The 19,182-nt window shown below is 48.2% G+C and overlaps 1 protein-coding gene across 1 annotated transcript in view; it reads right to left on the bottom strand.

Annotated features, from left to right (window-relative positions):
- Nucleotides 1–17,225, bottom strand: part of LOC147115334 (dual specificity calcium/calmodulin-dependent 3',5'-cyclic nucleotide phosphodiesterase 1C-like) — a 224,312-nt gene extending 207,087 nt beyond the window's left edge. The window contains exon 1 of the mRNA XM_085993997.1: nucleotides 17,128–17,225. Coding sequence (XP_085850123.1) covers nucleotides 17,128–17,225 — 98 coding nt within the window. The remainder of the gene's footprint in view (nucleotides 1–17,127) is intronic.
- Between the last annotated feature and the right edge of the window lie 1,957 nt (nucleotides 17,226–19,182).

Below are 19,182 nucleotides of genomic sequence, written 5' to 3'. Positions count from 1 at the left end.
AGATCCGTTTCTGGAAGAACTCACATTTCTGGCGATTAACTCGAAGGCCATATTCCTTCAACCTGGTGAGCACCAGTTTCAAATTTGTGAGGTGTTCCTCCTCGTCTTCTCCCGTAATCAGGATATCGTCCAAGTAACACTGCGTGCTTGGAATACCCTGTAAGACCTGCTCCATGGCCCTCTGCCAAATTGCTGGAGCCGAAGCTACTCCAAAAACCAGTCTATTATAACAATACAAGCCTCTGTGCGTGTTGATTGTGAGATACTGGCGCGACTCTTCCTCGACTTCCATTTGTAAGTATGCTTGTGCCAGGTCTATCTTGGTGAAGTGTTTCCCGCCAGACAATGAAGCAAAGATACCCTCAATCCGCGGGAGCGGGTATTGTACCGTGTGAAGCACCGGATTAACTGTGATCTTGAAGTCTCCGCAGATGCGGACCTTTCCCGGTCCCCCTGGCTTGTTACTTGATGAAGACTTCATGACGGGAACAATAGGCGTGGCCCACTCACTCCAGTCCACCTTAGACAGTACCCCTGAACGTTCAAGCTCTTCCAGTTCTGCCTCCACAGCAGGTCGTATCGCGTAAGGTACCGATCTGGCTTTGAAAAATTTTGGGCTTGCATGTTCTGCAATCTTGATTTTTGCTTTAATTCCTCTCAGTGTTCCCAGTCCTTGCTGGAATACCTCTTTAGCTTCGTCCAATATTCTGGACAACCGTTCAGGTTTGACATCTTCCTTTCCGGAATCTACCGTCATTGTGTTTAGTGAATGCCAGTCTATCTTTATTTTCCTGATCCACTCCCGTCCCAGAAGTGGTGGACCTCCCTTGGGCAGCACATACATGTCCATCCCTTGGTGATCTTTGTCCTTGTATCTCACCTTGACTTTTATCTTCGTGATGGGGTATACTTTGTGCCCCGTGTATGTCTGCAATACTATCTCTGTATCCCGTAGGGGAATATGTTTGAATAACTTTTTGTAATCTTGCTTATTCATGACCGTCAACGCCGATCCGGTGTCCACTTCCATCTTCACTTGGACTTTTGCAATCTGTAGTGTGACCCAGATAGTTTGTCGGTCAGCTTCTTTACTCACATTGTGAATCCTCAGACTACCCAGTTCCTTGCTGTTGGAGTCTGAGTCCGAATTCTGTTCATCTGGACTCTTCCCATTCACCTTATGTACCTTTCTGTACTTCTTCTGCGGTGACTTATTATTGCTGGTCTTCTTTCCTGACCGGCATACTTTAGCTATGTGACCAAGCTTGCCACATTTTCTACATTCCTGGTTTTTAAACCAGCATTGGTTCTGGTCATGTGTTGTCTTCCCACAACGATAACATTTCGTTGTACCCGAAGTCATTTGATCCACACTGAGTACCGCTGTCTTCCGCTGCATTTCCGCCGTGCCTCTCGCTGCGGCTTCGTGCGATGCTGCAATAAGGACAGCCTTATCAAGTGTAAGATCGTTCTCTTCGAGCAGTCGTTTTTGTGTTCCTTCCTTCGACATCCCGCACACGAACTTGTCTCTCAGTGCCTCTGTCAGATTTACGCCAAACTGACAGTATTTTGCTAGCCTACGCAGTTCAACCAGGTACTCCGCGTTGCTTTCCTCTTTTCGTTGCGTTCTCACGTAAAATTTTGATCATTCCGCTAACATCAGCGGTGCGGGGTTAAAATGATCCTTCAGGACAGCAACAATATTAGCGAAAGACTGATCCGCCGGTTTAGCTGGTGATAGAAGATGCTTCAATAACCCGTATGTCTTTGCACCCATTGAGTTTAGTAAGGTTAGAGCTTTGTCATAATTTGCTATCTTATTGACCTTACAATATATCTCGATGCGTTCTACATACGTGGCCCAATCTTCCACATCGGAATCGAACCCGTTGATGTTACTACGCTTAGGCATCTTCACACTCTTCCTGAGAAACAACAACGAAATATTTCTTTAACTTTTTTTTTTTCAAAATGGCGGTTTCCCGCGCTTGTCTTCTTTCCCCGCCCACTTTCAAAATGGCGGTTTCCCGCTTCTGTCTTCTTCCCCGCCTACTGGCGGCTTCCCGCGTTTCTTCCCCTGGCGGGAGGGGTAAGCTTTTCCCTCGGGCGACGACCGCTGGCTTTCGGGGTTCGCAGCCTGCGCGTCGGCTTCAGTGCGTTCCTTGTTCCCTTTTCTCGGCAGGGCAACCGGCGCTGGGTACAACCCGTTGACGGCGAACAGTTTCAGCCGCTGGGCTGGATCTTGCTCAGTCTCCCTTGCTCGGGCTCTGTCTCTCCCGCTCGCTCGGGCTCTGTCTCTCCCTCAGCGGCTTCCAATCGCGCCTCCCAGCCCTCTCGCAGTCCGGTGCTTTCCTCCCCGGCTGCGGCTGAGTTCTCCGCGATTTATTTATTTTTATATCTTCCCGCGCCTTACGATCCCGGTCGCAGCGCTTCGTGGCCTCGGTCGCTGCCCGGCCTTTTTCACTCCAATCGCGCCTCCCAACCCTCTCGCAGTCCGGTGCTTTCCTCCCCGGCTGCGGCTGAGTTCACCGCGGTTTATTTATTTTTATATCTTCCCGCGCCTTACGATCCCGGTCGCAGCGCCTCGTGGCCTCGGTAGCTGCCCGGCCTTTTTCGCCGGTCGCGGTCTAGCTGTCTCATGACGCCGTTGCGTCTCCCAGCCCGCTTGTACCGCGGCTTCCGTGCTCCACGCTGCCCCAGTCTCAGCGCCTCTGGGCCCGACTTCTGTCCGGCTCCTTTCCCCCGACCGTGGTCGAGTTCACCGCCCTTATCCTCCGTTTATTTTTTTTATTTTCCCTTTACTCACAGTCACCATGGCCGACTTGCTTCTCGTGCTGATCGGCTCACTCACCACCGTGGCAGAAGGGACAATCAGTGCCTGTTGCTGATGGAAGGCTTCGTGTCTGAATTCTTCCTTCTTCCTTGCTTTGCAGACTCGAGTTTTCTCTCAGCAGAACGACGAGGGCGGGTGCCTCTTCTCGATGCTCGTTAACTGCTTCGGAAGTATTGTTGCCACAGGGTAAGATCGAACTCGTCGCCACTGTAAAGTCTGTAGGTATTATGGCGAATTAATACACAGACTACAAGAGTAACTTTAACAGGTCAGGGCGAATCTGCCCAATAAATCCTGACACAGCACTTATATACCGGTGTGGTCACCGTCGGTATTACAGTATACAGCAGCCAAGATAAAGTAGTGCCACACCTAAAATAGTTCTCTTAAAGGTGGACGGTTACATACAATAGTTCTCTTAAAGGTAGAACAGTTACATACACTACACCGCCAATCAGAGAGATCTGTGACCTAACTCCACATACCTGGCTTTGCCCCATATCCTGTAATACCTCGGGTTAGATAAGTAAATTGTGCCGGGGGATTCAGGACCGCCCTGTTGAATCATAGAAAGTTACAGCACGGAAGGAGGCCATTGTGTCCGCGCCGGCCAACAAAGAGCCATCCAGCCTAATCCCACCTCCCAGCTCTTAGTCCGTAGCCCTGCAGGTTACATCGTCCCAAGTGCACATCCAAGTACTTTTTAAATGTGGTTAGGGTTCCTGCCTCTACCACCCTTTCAGGCAGTGAGTTCCAGACCCCCACAACACTCAAATCTCCTCTAAACCTTCCACCAATTACTTTAAACCTGTGCCCCCTAGTTTTTGACCCCTCTGCTAACGGAAATAGATCCTTTCTATCCACTCTATCTAGGCCCCTCATAATTTTATACACCTCAATAAGGTCTCCCCTCAGCCTCCTCTGTTCCAAGGAAAACAGACCCAGCCTATCCAGTCTTTCCTCATAGCTAAGATTCTCTACTCCCAGCAACATCCTTGTAAATCTCCTCTGTACCCTCTCTAGTGCAATCACATATTTCCTGTAATGTGGTGACCAGAACTGCACGCAGTACTCTAGCTTAGGGCTAACTAGTGTTTTACACAGTTGAAGCATAACCCCCCTGCTCTTGTATTCTATGCCACGGCTAATAAAGGCAAGCATTCCGTATGCCTTCTTAACCACCTTATCTACTTGGCCTGCTACCTTCAGGGATCTGTGGACATGCACTCCAAGCTCCCTTTGTTCCTCTACACTACTCAGTGTCCTACCATTTAATGTGTATTCCCTTTCCTTGTTAGCCCTCCCCAAATGCATTACCTCACACTTCTCCGGATTGAATTCCATTTGCCACTGTTCTGCCCACCTGACCAATTTATTGATATCTTCCTGCTGTCTACAGCTTCCTTCTTCAGTATCAACCACACAGTCAATTTTAGTATCATCTGCAAACTTCTTAATCATACCCCCTATATTCAAGTCTAGATCATTGATATATACCACAAAAAGCAAGAGACCTAGTACTGAGCCCCGTGGAACCCCACTGGAAACAGCCTTCCAGTCACAAAAACACCCATCAGCCATTACCCTCTGCTTCCTGTCTCTGAGCCAGTTTTGAATCCAACTTGACACTTTGCCCTGGATCCCATGGGCTTTTAACTTTGTGACCAGTCTGCCATGTGGAACCTTATCAAAAGCCTTGCTAAAGTCCATACACAATACATCAAACGCGCTACCCTCATCTACCCTCCTTGTTACCTCCTCAAAAAATTCAATCAAGTTTTTCAGACACGACCTTCCCTTAACAAATCCGTGCTGACTATCCTTGATTAATCCGTTGAAGAAGGGAGAGGAAGATAAATCAAGTAACTATAGACCAACTGGTCTATCATCAGTTGTGGGCAAACTCTGAGGGGGTGAAATTCGATAAGACCCGAAAACGGTCGTGGGCACCGCGCCTGTTCAGAAAGCACAAGCAGCACGTCAATTTGATGCTAAATATCATGATTGTAGAGCAGAGCATCGCGACTAACACGCTGCTGACAGGCTGTGTGCTCAGCAGGGGGCCCACGTTTGCGTCGCTGGCTTTACTTAAAGTTGGCTTGCTCATTTTCAAGGCAGTCTCTAGCTCTTAAAGTTGAACTGCCTTCTGCAAAATAAACTTAAAATCCTTCAGAACTAGGCAGTCTGCAGCTCTTAAAGCTGAACTGCCTTCTGCACATAAGAAAAATGCTAAAAATGCTTCAGCACTAACACAAATGACTCAACAGGCCAGGGAAAGGACACCCAGGGTCTCGGAAGCAACACTCCAGCTTTGTGCAGGGCGTCAACACTGGAAGAGAGGTCCTCTAACCACAGGAGGCTGGGAGGCCCTCCAGAAAGAAGGATGTTGGACCAGATCACCGAGGTCATCAGTGCCAGCAGTGTCACCTCCAGGACCTGGCTCCAGTGCCCTAAGAAGTTTCATGACCTCAGACAAGTGGTCAAGAGGTCACTAAGTGCATCTTCAAAAGTCTTGGCCAGTGGCGGGGCTGAAAGAATAAAAGATGCTGGTATCGTCATATGTTATCCTCCTTCTCACAGCCCACTTCCCTCTCATCCCACAATATCTTCTGATTTACAAACTGCACATGGTGTAAGCATGCAGCTCTTGCCTTACCCCACTCCCCTCACCACAACCCTACACTTGTGCCTTCCTCATTTCAGCCGCCTTGCCCAGCCTGTGGGTGATCAAGAAGAGGGAGAGGTGAGTGGAGAGGTGAGTGAAGTAGAAGAAGAAGAAATGTCACTCGATTTCACACTCCCAGCCACCAGCTCCTCAAAGTCGACCAGCAAGGCTATCTTCAGCATCTTTCCACCAGCCATGCTGGGGTAGCACTGCAAAAGAGCACTAGGATAGGCAAAGGCACACACAAGACACCCACTAAGTGAATGCACAAGGGTGATTAGTTGATTTTTGATGTAATATTGGATTGATATATAGATAAAGTTGGATTTGAAATTTTCTTTGTTGTGGCTTTTATTTCAATATTGTGGCCAAGAGGACGCAGTGATGGTCAGTAACAGAGGGAAGGGAGGGTGTGGGGCTAATGTTGAAAGGGGAATTGGGCTGTGGTCACTGGTACTGCAGGCGGATGATTCCATCCCAGATATCCCGGCCAGAGAGGGGCTGTCTGAGTTGCCTCCTTCCTTCCGCTTCCTCGGGGGTGATTTTGCCAGCGGAGGTGCGTATGGAGGCGGGACTGCTGGGAAAATGGCAGAATTTGGGGGCAGGTGCCCAAACCCGCCCCCAACCCACCTCTGTGGCATCTTCCCAGGAGGTGGGTAGCCGTCCCGCGCCGGGTCCCGTCTCCTTGGAGGTGGGAAGGGATTAAATCCCATTAACTGCCTGTTAACAGGTAGTTAATAGGCAGAAAATAGGATTATTCCCTTTTCGCCCTCACAAGTGCGGGCTTCCCGAAGGCTCCAAAAACACACCAGCTCAGCGAGGCGAGGACTGGGTCTGCGGGGATCGGGGAGTGCAAAAGTGTGGTGTGAAGGTAAGTGATGGGTGCAAGTGTGGAGAGGTGAGTATCTGAGGTAAGTGCAAAGTGTTAGTAAAAGTGTACTTACCTTTGTTTCTTCCTGCAGGCTTCAGTCGGTTTGTATGCGGAGAGTCTCGCACCTCCGTGTTGCAGATGAGAGATGGCCGTTGCATTCTCCAATGCAACAAACATCTCATTTCTGTAAAAGAAAGAAGGTATGCAAGACTTCATCAAACTGCAGAGAGAGTCAGTGTTTGACAGCTTCACAGAGCTGTCAAACGGTGACAATTATTCTGTCAAATCATACGCTGACGTTCTCTGTAACCGGCTTCCCCTTAATTGGCCTGCTGAGCCCGCTGGGCGGGCGTAACAAGGTCAATCAAGGGAAAATAGCGTGGGTTGGCCACAAATCGATGCAGGCGGGGCATCGACCCGACAAGCAGCAGTCCTGCCTCCAACGCTCCCCCATTCACAAAATCGCCCCCAAAGAATTACAATTAACGGGCGCTGCTGTCATTTGAGAAGGGTTGGAGGTGTTGTACCTCATGATCAGTGCTGGATCCAATATATATATGGAGGATTTAGATTGAGCAGAGGAAGCGCTCATCTCAAGTGTCATCCTGGCATCTGATTAATGAACAAGTGGTGGCTAACTCTGAGGGGAGACCAGAGAGGAGAAGATCAGAGAGCAAGTACCCTCCTCAGCAAGTGTGGTCTGTCTTGTGCACTCACGCATCACAGCATCGCCTCAAGCTCACTTTCAGTAAAGGGATACGAGTGTTGGATTGGTTCATTTGCAAAGCTGAGCATATGCTTCATTCACAGCAGATGACATCCGACCAGATATGAGATATATTGAGCCGCTGCCAGATTAATTAAACTGGCTGAACTTTAAAGGAATTTGAAAGCTTAGCAGTTTTTTTTAACTATCACCCATGAGGTGGTATTATCAGTCTCCTGCCGAGGTGTCGAGCTGGCTTGGCCAATGTGCCCAATCAGCAGAGAATGTCTCAAAGAAGAACTTTCTAATATATCTGACAAACATGATACGCTAGTTAGCACAATACAAGTCTACCTTTAAACTAAAAGAAAGAACAACCAAATGTCAGTATTCTCAAAGCAAACTGAATGTTTTAACTTGGCTTCTATCCTTAATGCATTCAACCAAACCACCTCTTGCAGACTGTTTTCGAACAAGTTAATTGTGTTGGCAAAGTTGCTTGTGAAGCCTAAAAGCTTCTGAAAAAACACTTTGACATGTTTAAAAATACTGGTCATGAATTGTTAGGTGCCAAATATTCAGGGCTAAAAATGTGTTTGCCGCCGAAAACAGGCGCCGGATCATGATGCGGCATCAACCGAAGACAAAGTTTGTGCTGCCTGCTAATCAGAATGATTGTGGCATCTGGCCCAGCACTGAACGCGCTGCTGAGTGACTGCATGCTCAGCAAGGGGGCCCAAGTTTGTTCAAGGCTAGCACCACTTAAAGCTGGTCTGCAGTTCTTAAAGCCGGCCTGCGCCTCTTAAAGGGGAGGTGTATTCTGGCTGCAGCAGGTGGTTCAATTGGCTGGGGAAAAGAGTGTGAGCAGGAAGTAGTATAACGGAGAGAGAGCATGCTCCAAGGTTCTCGGATGCAGCGCTGAAGTCCTTGGTGCAAGAGGTGATCAGGAGGAGATAAGTCCTTTTTCCACATGGGGCCAGGAGGACATCCAGGCAAATGCGAAAAAGGCAATGGGAGGGGATAGCCGTCGTGCTCAATGCCAGCAGTGTAACCCCGACTATCTGGATGCAGTGCCGCAACAAGTTAAATGACCTCACACGAGTGGTCAAGGTCAGTGAATTCATCGTCAAATGCCATATCCTTACAACTGAACCACTAACCACAGACATTGCTCAATTCACTACACCTCGTTCACTCGCCTACCAACAATCTCTATCAATCACAACTCATTCATAGCTTCACCTCACCCTCACACACTTAGCACTGCTGCAAGCCTCACACCCACATCTCACAGTTTGCACACACTGCCAGCTATTCAACCATGACAGGCACATCACCCAAACACATTGCACCACACTCACTGACACACTTCACCCAAACACATTGCACCACACTCACTGACACACTTCACCCAAACACATTGCACCACACTCACTGACACACTTCACCCAAACACATTGCACCACACTCACTGACACACTTCACCCAAACACATTGCACCACACTCACTGACACACTTCACCCAAACACATTGCACCACACTCACTGACACACTTCACCCAAACACATTGCACCACACTCACTGACACACTTCACCCAAACACACTGCACCACACTCACTGACACACTTCACCCAAACACACTGCACCACACTCACTGACACACTTCACCCAAACACATTGCACCACACTCACTGACACACTTCACCCAAACACATTGCACCACACTCACTGACACACTTCACCCAAACACATTGCACCACACTCACTGACACACTTCACCCAAACACATTGCACCACACTCACTGACACACTTCACCCAAACACACTGCACCACACTCACTGACACACTTCACCCAAACACACTGCACCACACTCACTGACACACTTCACCCAAACACATTGCACCACACTCACTGACACACTTCACCCAAACACATTGCACCACACTCACTGACACACTTCACCCAAACACATTGCACCACACTCACTGACACACTTCACCCAAACACATTGCACCACACTCACTGACACACTTCACCCAAACACATTGCACCACACTCACTGACACACTTCACCCAAACACATTGCACCACACTCACTGACACACTTCACCCAAACACACTGCACCACACTCACTGACACACTTCACCCAAACACACTGCACCACACTCACTGACACACTTCACCCAAACACATTGCACCACACTCACTGACACACTTCACCCAAACACATTGCACCACACTCACTGACACACTTCACCCAAACACACTGCACCACACTCACTGACACACTTCACCCAAACACATTGCACCACACTCACTGACACACTTCACCCAAACACATTGCACCACACTCACTGACACACTTCACCCAAACACATTGCACCACACTCACTGACACACTTCACCCAAACACATTGCACCACACTCACTGACACACTTCACCCAAACACATTGCACCACACTCACTGACACACTTCACCCAAACACATTGCACCACACTCACTGACACACTTCACCCAAACACATTGCACCACACTCACTGACACACTTCACCCAAACACATTGCACCACACTCACTGACACACTTCACCCAAACACATTGCACCACACTCACTGACACACTTCACCCAAACACATTGCACCACACTCACTGACACACTTCACCCAAACACATTGCACCACACTCACTGAAACACTTCACCCAAACACATTGCACCACACTCACTGACACACTTCACCCAAACACATTGCACCACACTCACTGACACACTTCACCCAAACACATTGCACCACACTCACTGACACACTTCACCCAAACACATTGCACCACACTCACTGAAACACTTCACCCAAACACATTGCACCACACTCACTGACACACTTCACCCAAACACATTGCACCACACTCACTGACACACTTCACCCAAACACATTGCACCGCACTCACTGACACACTTCACCCAAACACACTGCACCACACTCACTGACACACTTCACCCAAACACATTGCACCACACTCACTGACACACTTCACCCAAACACATTGCACCACACTCACTGACACACTTCACCCAAACACATTGCACCACACTCACTGACACACTTCACCCAAACACATTGCACCACACTCACTGACACACTTCACCCAAACACATTGCACCACACTCACTGACACACTTCACCCAAACACACTGCACCACACTCACTGACACACTTCACCCAAACACATTGCACCACACTCACTGACACACTTCACCCAAACACATTGCACCACACTCACTGACACACTTCACCCAAACACATTGCACCACACTCACTGACACACTTCACCCAAACACATTGCACCACACTCACTGACACACTTCACCCAAACACATTGCACCACACTCACTGACACACTTCACCCAAACACATTGCACCACACTCACTGACACACTTCACCCAAACACATTGCACCACACTCACTGACACACTTCACCCAAACACATTGCACCACACTCACTGACACACTTCACCCAAACACATTGCACCACACTCACTGACACACTTCACCCAAACACATTGCACCACACTCACTGACACACTTCACCCAAACACATTGCACCACACTCACTGAAACACTTCACCCAAACACATTGCACCACACTCACTGACACACTTCACCCAAACACATTGCACCACACTCACTGACACACTTCACCCAAACACATTGCACCACACTCACTGACACACTTCACCCAAACACATTGCACCACACTCACTGACACACTTCACCCAAACACATTGCACCACACTCACTGACACACTTCACCCAAACACATTGCACCACACTCACTGACACACTTCACCCAAACACATTGCACCACACTCACTGACACACTTCACCCAAACACATTGCACCACGCTCACTGACACACTTCACCCAAACACACTGCACCACACTCACTGACACACTTCACCCAAACACATTGCACCGCACTCACTGACACACTTCACCCAAACACATTGCACCACACTCACTGACACACTTCACCCAAACACATTGCACCGCACTCACTGACACACTTCACCCAAACACATTGCACCACACTCACTGACACACATCACCCAAACACATTGCACCACTCACTGAAACACTTCACCCAAACACATTGCACCACACTCACTGACACACATCACCCAAACACATTGCACCACACTCACTGAAACACTTCACCCAAACACATTGCACCACTCACTGAAACACTTCACCCAAACACATTGCACCACACTCACTGACACACTTCATCCAAACACATTGCACCACACTCACTGACACACATCACCCAAACACATTGCACCACACTCACTGACACACTTCACCCAAACACATTGCACCACACTCACTGACACACTTCACCCAAACACATTGCACCACACTCACTGACACACTTCACCCAAACACATTGCACCACACTCACTGACACACTTCACCCAAACACATTGCACCACACTCACTGACACACTTCACCCAAACACATTGCACCACACTCACTGACACACTTCACCCAAACACATTGCACCACACTCACTGACACACTTCACCCAAACACATTGCACCACACTCACTGACACACTTCACCCAAACACATTGCACCACACTCACTGACACACTTCACCTAAACACATTGCACCACACTCACTGACACACTTCACCCAAACACATTGCACCACACTCACTGACACACTTCACCCAAACACACTGCACCACACTCACTGACACACTTCACCCAAACACATTGCACCACACTCACTGACACACTTCACCCAAACACACTGCACCACACTCACTGACACACTTCACCCAAACACATTGCACCACACTCACTGAAACACTTCACCCAAACACATTGCACCACACTCACTGAAACACTTCACCCAAACACATTGCACCACACTCACTGACACACTTCACCCAAACACATTGCACCACACTCACTGACACACTTCACCCAAACACATTGCACCACACTCACTGACACACTTCACCCAAACACACTGCACCACACTCACTGACACACTTCACCCAAACACACTGCACCACACTCACTGAAACACTTCACCCAAACACATTGCACCACACTCACTGAAACACTTCACCCAAACACATTGCACCACACTCACTGAAACACTTCACCCAAACACATTGCACCACACTCACTGAAACACTTCACCCAAACACATTGCACCACACTCACTGACACACTTCACCCAAACACATTGCACCACACTCACTGACACACATCACCCAAACACATTGCACCACACTCACTGACACACTTCACCCAAACACATTGCACCACACTCACTGACACACTTCACCCAAACACATTGCACCACACTCACTGAAACACTTCACCCAAACACACTGCACCACTCACTGACACACTTCACCCAAACACATTGCACCACACTCACTGACACACTTCACCCAAACACATTGCACCACACTCACTGACACACTTCACCCAAACACATTGCACCACACTCACTGACACACTTCACCCAAACACATTGCACCACACTCACTGAAACACTTCACCCAAACACATTGCACCACACTCACTGACACACTTCACCCAAACACATTGCACCACACTCACTGACACACTTCACCCAAACACATTGCACCACACTCACTGACACACTTCACCCAAACACATTGCACCACACTCACTGACACACTTCACCCAAACACATTGCACCACACTCACTGACACACTTCACCCAAACACATTGCACCACACTCACTGACACACTTCACCCAAACACATTGCACCACACTCACTGAAACACTTCACCCAAACACATTGCACCACACTCACTGACACACTTCACCCAAACACATTGCACCACACTCACTGACACACTTCACCCAAACACATTGCACCGCACTCACTGACACACTTCACCCAAACACATTGCACCACACTCACTGACACACTTCACCCAAACACATTGCACCACACTCACTGACACACTTCACCCAAACACATTGCACCACACTCACTGACACACTTCACCCAAACACATTGCACCACTCACTGACACACTTCACCCAAACACATTGCACCACACTCACTGACACACTTCACCCAAACACACTGCACCACACTCACTGACACACTTCACCCAAACACATTGCACCACACTCACTGACACACTTCACCCAAACACATTGCACCACACTCACTGACACACTTCACCCAAACACATTGCACCACACTCACTGACACACTTCACCCAAACACACTGCACCACTCACTGACACACTTCACCCAAACACATTGCACCACACTCACTGACACACTTCACCCAAACACATTACACCACTCACTGACACACTTCACCCAAACACACTGCACCACACTCACTGACACACTTCACCCAAACACACTGCACCACACTCACTGACACACTTCACCCAAACACATTGCACCACACTCACTGACACACTTCACCCAAACACATTGCACCACACTCACTGACACACTTCACCCAAACACATTGCACCACACTCACTGACACACTTTCCTCTCTCTTGCAGCTGAAGGTGGCTCATAACTGAAGGCTGCAGGGGCTACCCTCAGGAAGACAGGCTCGCCTGCATAAAGAATGACTTGCATTTATATATAGCGCCTTACACAACCACCGGATGTCCCAAAGCACTTTACATGCAATGATGAACTTTTTTTTTTGAAGTGCAGTCTCTGTTGTAATGTAAGAACTGCAGCAGCCAATTTGTGCACAGCAAGCTCCCACAAACAGCAATGTGATAATGACCAGATAATCTGTTTTAGTGATGCTGATAAATATTGGCCAGGACACCGGGGATAACTCCCCTGCTCCTCTACATAACAGTGCCATGGGATCTTTTACGTCCACCTGAGAGTGTAGACGGGGCCTCGGTTTAATGTCTCATCAAAGATGGGCCCACCAACAGTGCAGCACTCCCTCAGCACTGCACTGGAGTGTCAGCCTAGATTTCTGTGCTCACGTCTCAGGAGTGGGACTTGAACCCACAACCTTCTGACTCTGAGGCGAGGGTGCTACCCACTGAGCCAAGGCTGACACAGCATAATCTTACCCATATGGAGGAGACGGTGCTTGAGATCATTGGAGCGGCCATCGCTGAGCTGGTGGTGAGCGGCGCGGCTGAAACACTGCAGGATGATGGGATCCTCACACCTAATCCTCCTTCTGACATCCCACTTCCCCTCATTCCACAATCACTTCTGATTTATAAGCTGCAGATGGTGTAAGCATGCACCTCTCGCTTTTCCCCCATTCCCTCACCACAACCCGACCATTGTGCCTTTCTCCTTTCAGATGGCCAAGACCTCTAACCTGGCCAGGCAGTGGTGGAGGAGCAGCAACTGCAAGAGGAAGAAGGCAGTGATGAAGAAGAGGCAGCACGGTCACTCGATTTCACACTGGCAGCCACCAGCTCAGATTCTGACACTGCGCGTCATTTAGAGGGGGACACAGAGGAGGGATCTGCATGTGGTGAGTCACTGGGCATGAGCGGCCTGCAGCCAGGGCAGGGAGAAAGAGTAGAGCAGGTGCCAGCTCACCGGAGGGCGAGGTCGCACACGAGTTCTGCTGCACAGGACTCAGATGAGGACTTCGATGGGGCAGCCTACAGTAGAACGCTGATGGGTTTGCACAATGAAATGCTTGGTGCATTGGCAGACCTGCCAGAAAGTCCGAGTGCAATGTCAAGGAGAATGGAGGAATCCAGCTCCAACCTTGCACAAGGCATTTCGCAGAGCTTGGAGCTCATGATTTCCAGCGTTGAACTGATGGGCACATTTCTGGGCCAAACCACGATGCAGCATCTGATGGCCGATGTTTCAGCTTCCATTGCATCCCAAGCAGAAGCCACCCAACGTCTGGGTGCTGCAGTGGAAGCTCAGAGTGAAGTCATGCAAGGTCAGCCTGTTGCCACGCAAGCTCAGACTGCTGCCATCATGGCTGCGGCTACCAGTGTGGAAAGGGGCTTGCAGGGTGTCACAGCATTCCAGCAATCTGTCCTCCAACTGATTACTAGGATTGCTGAGGCACCACCCTGGGGGAGCGACAGTGGCAAACCTGCTGTCCTCTCTCAGGATGACAGCATTTGTCCTCTCACCACTGCCACTCCGCCAGTGCCCTTGCTGTTGCCTGTCAGCCAGTCAGCCCAGGCTACTGCCACCCATGTCGAGGTGGTACAGTCCAAAACCGGGCCTTCTAGGCCCAGAGTTGCTCAAGGTCGTCCTGCAAGGTCATCTGCAGTCTTCCCCCACTGAAAGTCAGCAGCCTTTCACCAGCCATGCTGCAGTCACTGGGGTAGCACTGCGTAGGAGTACTAGGACAGGCAAAGGCACATGGAAGACAGACTCTAAGGAAATGCACAAGGGTGATTAGTTGACTTTGGAATGTAATATTGGATGGTTTGGTTTATAAATTTGGTTTGGATTGATGGTTTTGTGGTGTTTTTTATTGTATCGCTGTGGCCAAGAGTGGTGACAGAGGCAAGTACGGTGTGGGTCTGTTGGTGAATGGGGAATTGGGGTTGCATTCACTGGTACCACAGTCAAATGAGTCGATCACGGACAGACTGGCCAGAAAGGGGCTGTGTTGGTTGGTTGGAGGAGGATAGTGAGAGACTTCAAGAGGACATAGACAGGCTGGTGAAATGGGCAGACAGGTGGCAGATGAAGTTTAACGCAGATAAGGGCAAAAATAAAAAGAAAGACTTGCATTTCTATAGCGCCTTTCTTGACCACTGGACATCCCAAAATGCTTTACAGCCAATGAAGTACTATTTGAAGTGGAGTCACTGTTGTAATGTAGGAAACGCGGCAGCCAATTTGTGCACAGCAAGCTCCCACAAACAGCAATGTGATAATGACCAGATAATCGGTTTTAGTGATTTTGATTGAGGGATAAATACTGGCCCAGGACACCGGGGATAACCCCCCTGTTCTTCTTCGAAATAGTGGCCATGAGATCTTTTATGTCCACCTGAGAGAGCAGACGGGGCCTCGGTTTAACATCTCATCCAGAAGACGGCACCTCTGACAGTGCAGCTCTCCCTCAATACTGCACTGGAGTGTCAACTGAGATTTTTGTGTTGAAGTCTCTGGAGTGGGACTTGAACCCACAACCTTCTGACTCAGAGGCGAGGGTGCTGCCCACTGAGACACAGCTGACACTGAAGTGATACATTTTGGTAGGAAGAATGAGGAGAGGCAATATAAACTGAAGGGTGCAATTCTAAAGGGGGTGCAGGTACAGAGAGACTTGGGGGTATATGTGCACAAATTGTTGAAGGTGGCAGGGTAGGTTGAGAAAGCGGTTAAAAAAGCAAACGGGATCCTGGGCTTCACAAATAGAGGCATAGAGTACAAAAGCAAGGAAGTTATGATGAACCTTTATAAAACACTGGTTCGGCCACAACTGGAGAATTGTGTCCAATTCTGGGCACCGCACTTTAGGAAGGATGTGAAGGCTTTAGAGAAGGTGCAGAAAAGATTTGCAAGAATGGTTCCAGGGATGAGGGACTTCAGTTATGTGGATAGACTGGAGAAGCTGGGGTTGTTCACTTTGGAGCAGAGAAGATTGAGAGGAGATTTGATCGAGGTGTTCAAAATCATGATGGGTCTATACAGAGTAGATAGAGAGAAACTGTTCCCATTGGCAGAAGGGTCGAGAACCAGAGGACACAGATTTAAGGTGATTGGCAGAAGAACCAAAGGCAACATGAGGAAAATCTTTTTTACGCTGTGAGTGGTTATGATCTGGAATGCACTGCCTGAAAGGGTGGTGGAGGCAGATTCAATCACGGATTTCAAAGGGAATTAGATAAGTACCTGAAGGAAAAATTTTTGCAGGGCTGCGGGGAAAGGGCGCGGGAGTGGGACTAGCTGAAGTGCTCTCGCAGAGAGCTGGCACGGGCTCGACGGGCCGAATGGCCTCCTACTGTGCTGTAACAATTCTATGATTCTATGACTGTTGCCAGGATACCAAGCATTGACCTGCATGATGCTCTGAGTATGGGAACATACCCGCTGGACATTGAGCGAGCGGAATCCCTTCCAGTTGTGGTACATCTCCGAATTCATATGCGGCACCCACAAAGCAACGTGTGTGCAGTCAATAGCACCTGCACCAGGGGGAAGCCTGTTATCCTGGCGAAGCCGTGAGTTCGCTCCACCAGAGAGAATGAAATGTATTCACTTCCCCTGACTCTGCATTCTCTGACCTTATTCATTAGCCTATTATGGGGTACCTTATCGAAGGCCTTTTGAAAATCTAGATAAATTATATCTACTGTATTACCATTATCTACTCTCTCTGTTACCTCTCCAAAGAATTCAATGAGGTTGGTCAAGCAAGACTTTCCCTTTTGAAATCCATGCTGACTATTCATTATTATATTTTTGGTTCCTAGATGTTCTTTTATTTTGTTCCTTCAGGGATTCCAGTATTTTTCCTACCACCGATGTTAAGCTGACTGGTCTATAGTTCCCTGAAAATGTTCTTTCTCCCTTCTTAAATGTAGGTATTGCGTTAGCTATCCGCCAGTCCTCTGGCACTACACCTTTTTCTAACGAATTATTAAATATGTGTAGTAATGCCTCTGCTATCTCTTCCCTAGATTCTTTAAAAATGCACGGATGTAATCCATCTGGACCAGGGGTTTTATCCTCTTTGATTTTGATTAGTGTATTTAATATATTTCCTCTTTTAATTTTAAATGTGGTTACATCATTTCTAATCTCATCTTCCGATGTCATGTCCACCTGATCTGTTTCCCTGGTAAATATTGAAGCAAAGTCATTATTTAATATTTCTGCCATGGGACATGGAAATTAAAAAGGAGACCCATCTGTGCTGTTAGCTGTCCCCGGGCAACTGATTAATGGACCAAGGTCTGGGAGACAGCCCTAGGGGAGATAGTTAGAGATTAAATATACATCAAAAGCAAAAGCATTGACTACAGAGCTTTGTAACAGTACCACCTATACCTCATCAAAATTATACTTTTGGTAAAAGGGAAATGGACCAATAAAAAAACACTTTTATCAAAAGGCGGAATACTTGGATTCTCTGGGCACCAGGTTAATTTCTGGCTTCCTTTTGTTCTCCAGATATAGGCAACAAGGCCAGGTTTATTGCCATCCCTTATTACCTTAAACACAGTGATTGTTTGTCCAATGTGTGGCCTGCTCGGCCACTTCAGAGGGTATTAAGAATCAACCAGTGTAATCACGTGTAGGCTAGACTGGGTAAGGGTGGCAGGTTTCCGTCCATGGGGTTTTTATAACATTCATACAGCTTTCAGGGTTAATTTTTTTCTGGTGCAAGCCTACAAGTTACCAGGTTTGTTGCATTTAATTTTACATCGTACTCTGGTGGTGACTGAAGTCACAACCACTGGGTTTTTAGTTCAGCACCAAAACTACAGCATTACCATCCCCCGCGTGTATTCGTGTTCTAACGGAGTATTGGTTGTCAACTCGAAACCTGTTCAAGAGTATCACAGTATGACTGTGAATACTGTCGCGTGATATCTCCCCAGTACACTACAAAAACATCACCTGCCAAATATAAACATCCTTGTCCATCCGCTCGTGCCCTCAGCCTCCATTTTCATATTCAAGTAATGACTCCTTTTTTTAAACCCTGGAAAAAACGCTTTTGATTTCTTCACCATTTTCATGTACCCTGCTCATAATAAACAAACAGTTCCTAACACATCCCATTAGTAAGCACAAACACGGTTAGGATGACAATCCCACTTAACTCACAGCACAGACAGTACTGCAACCTACAGGAACAGTCAACATGCTAGATTTGCTAGTGTGATTACAGAAAGCAGAACAGTAACAAATTGTAGTAACATCTTCTTAAATTAAATGTAGAAGGTTGGACAGTAATAATAGAGTCCATCTGTACTGTCCCATGGAATGCAAGACAGCAAGATGATTGAAGCCTTGCATAGCAATGTCCCCTTCAAACTGACCTGTCTTTAATGTCCCAGCACACTGCAAGCACAGAGGCTGTCTATTATTCACA

Source organism: Somniosus microcephalus, chromosome 7 (genome assembly GCF_052327205.1).
Source record: "Somniosus microcephalus isolate GS21.2 chromosome 7, FLI_Smic_1.0, whole genome shotgun sequence".
Lineage (NCBI taxonomy): Eukaryota > Metazoa > Chordata > Chondrichthyes > Squaliformes > Somniosidae > Somniosus > Somniosus microcephalus.
This window is presented reverse-complemented; position numbering and strand designations above follow the sequence as displayed.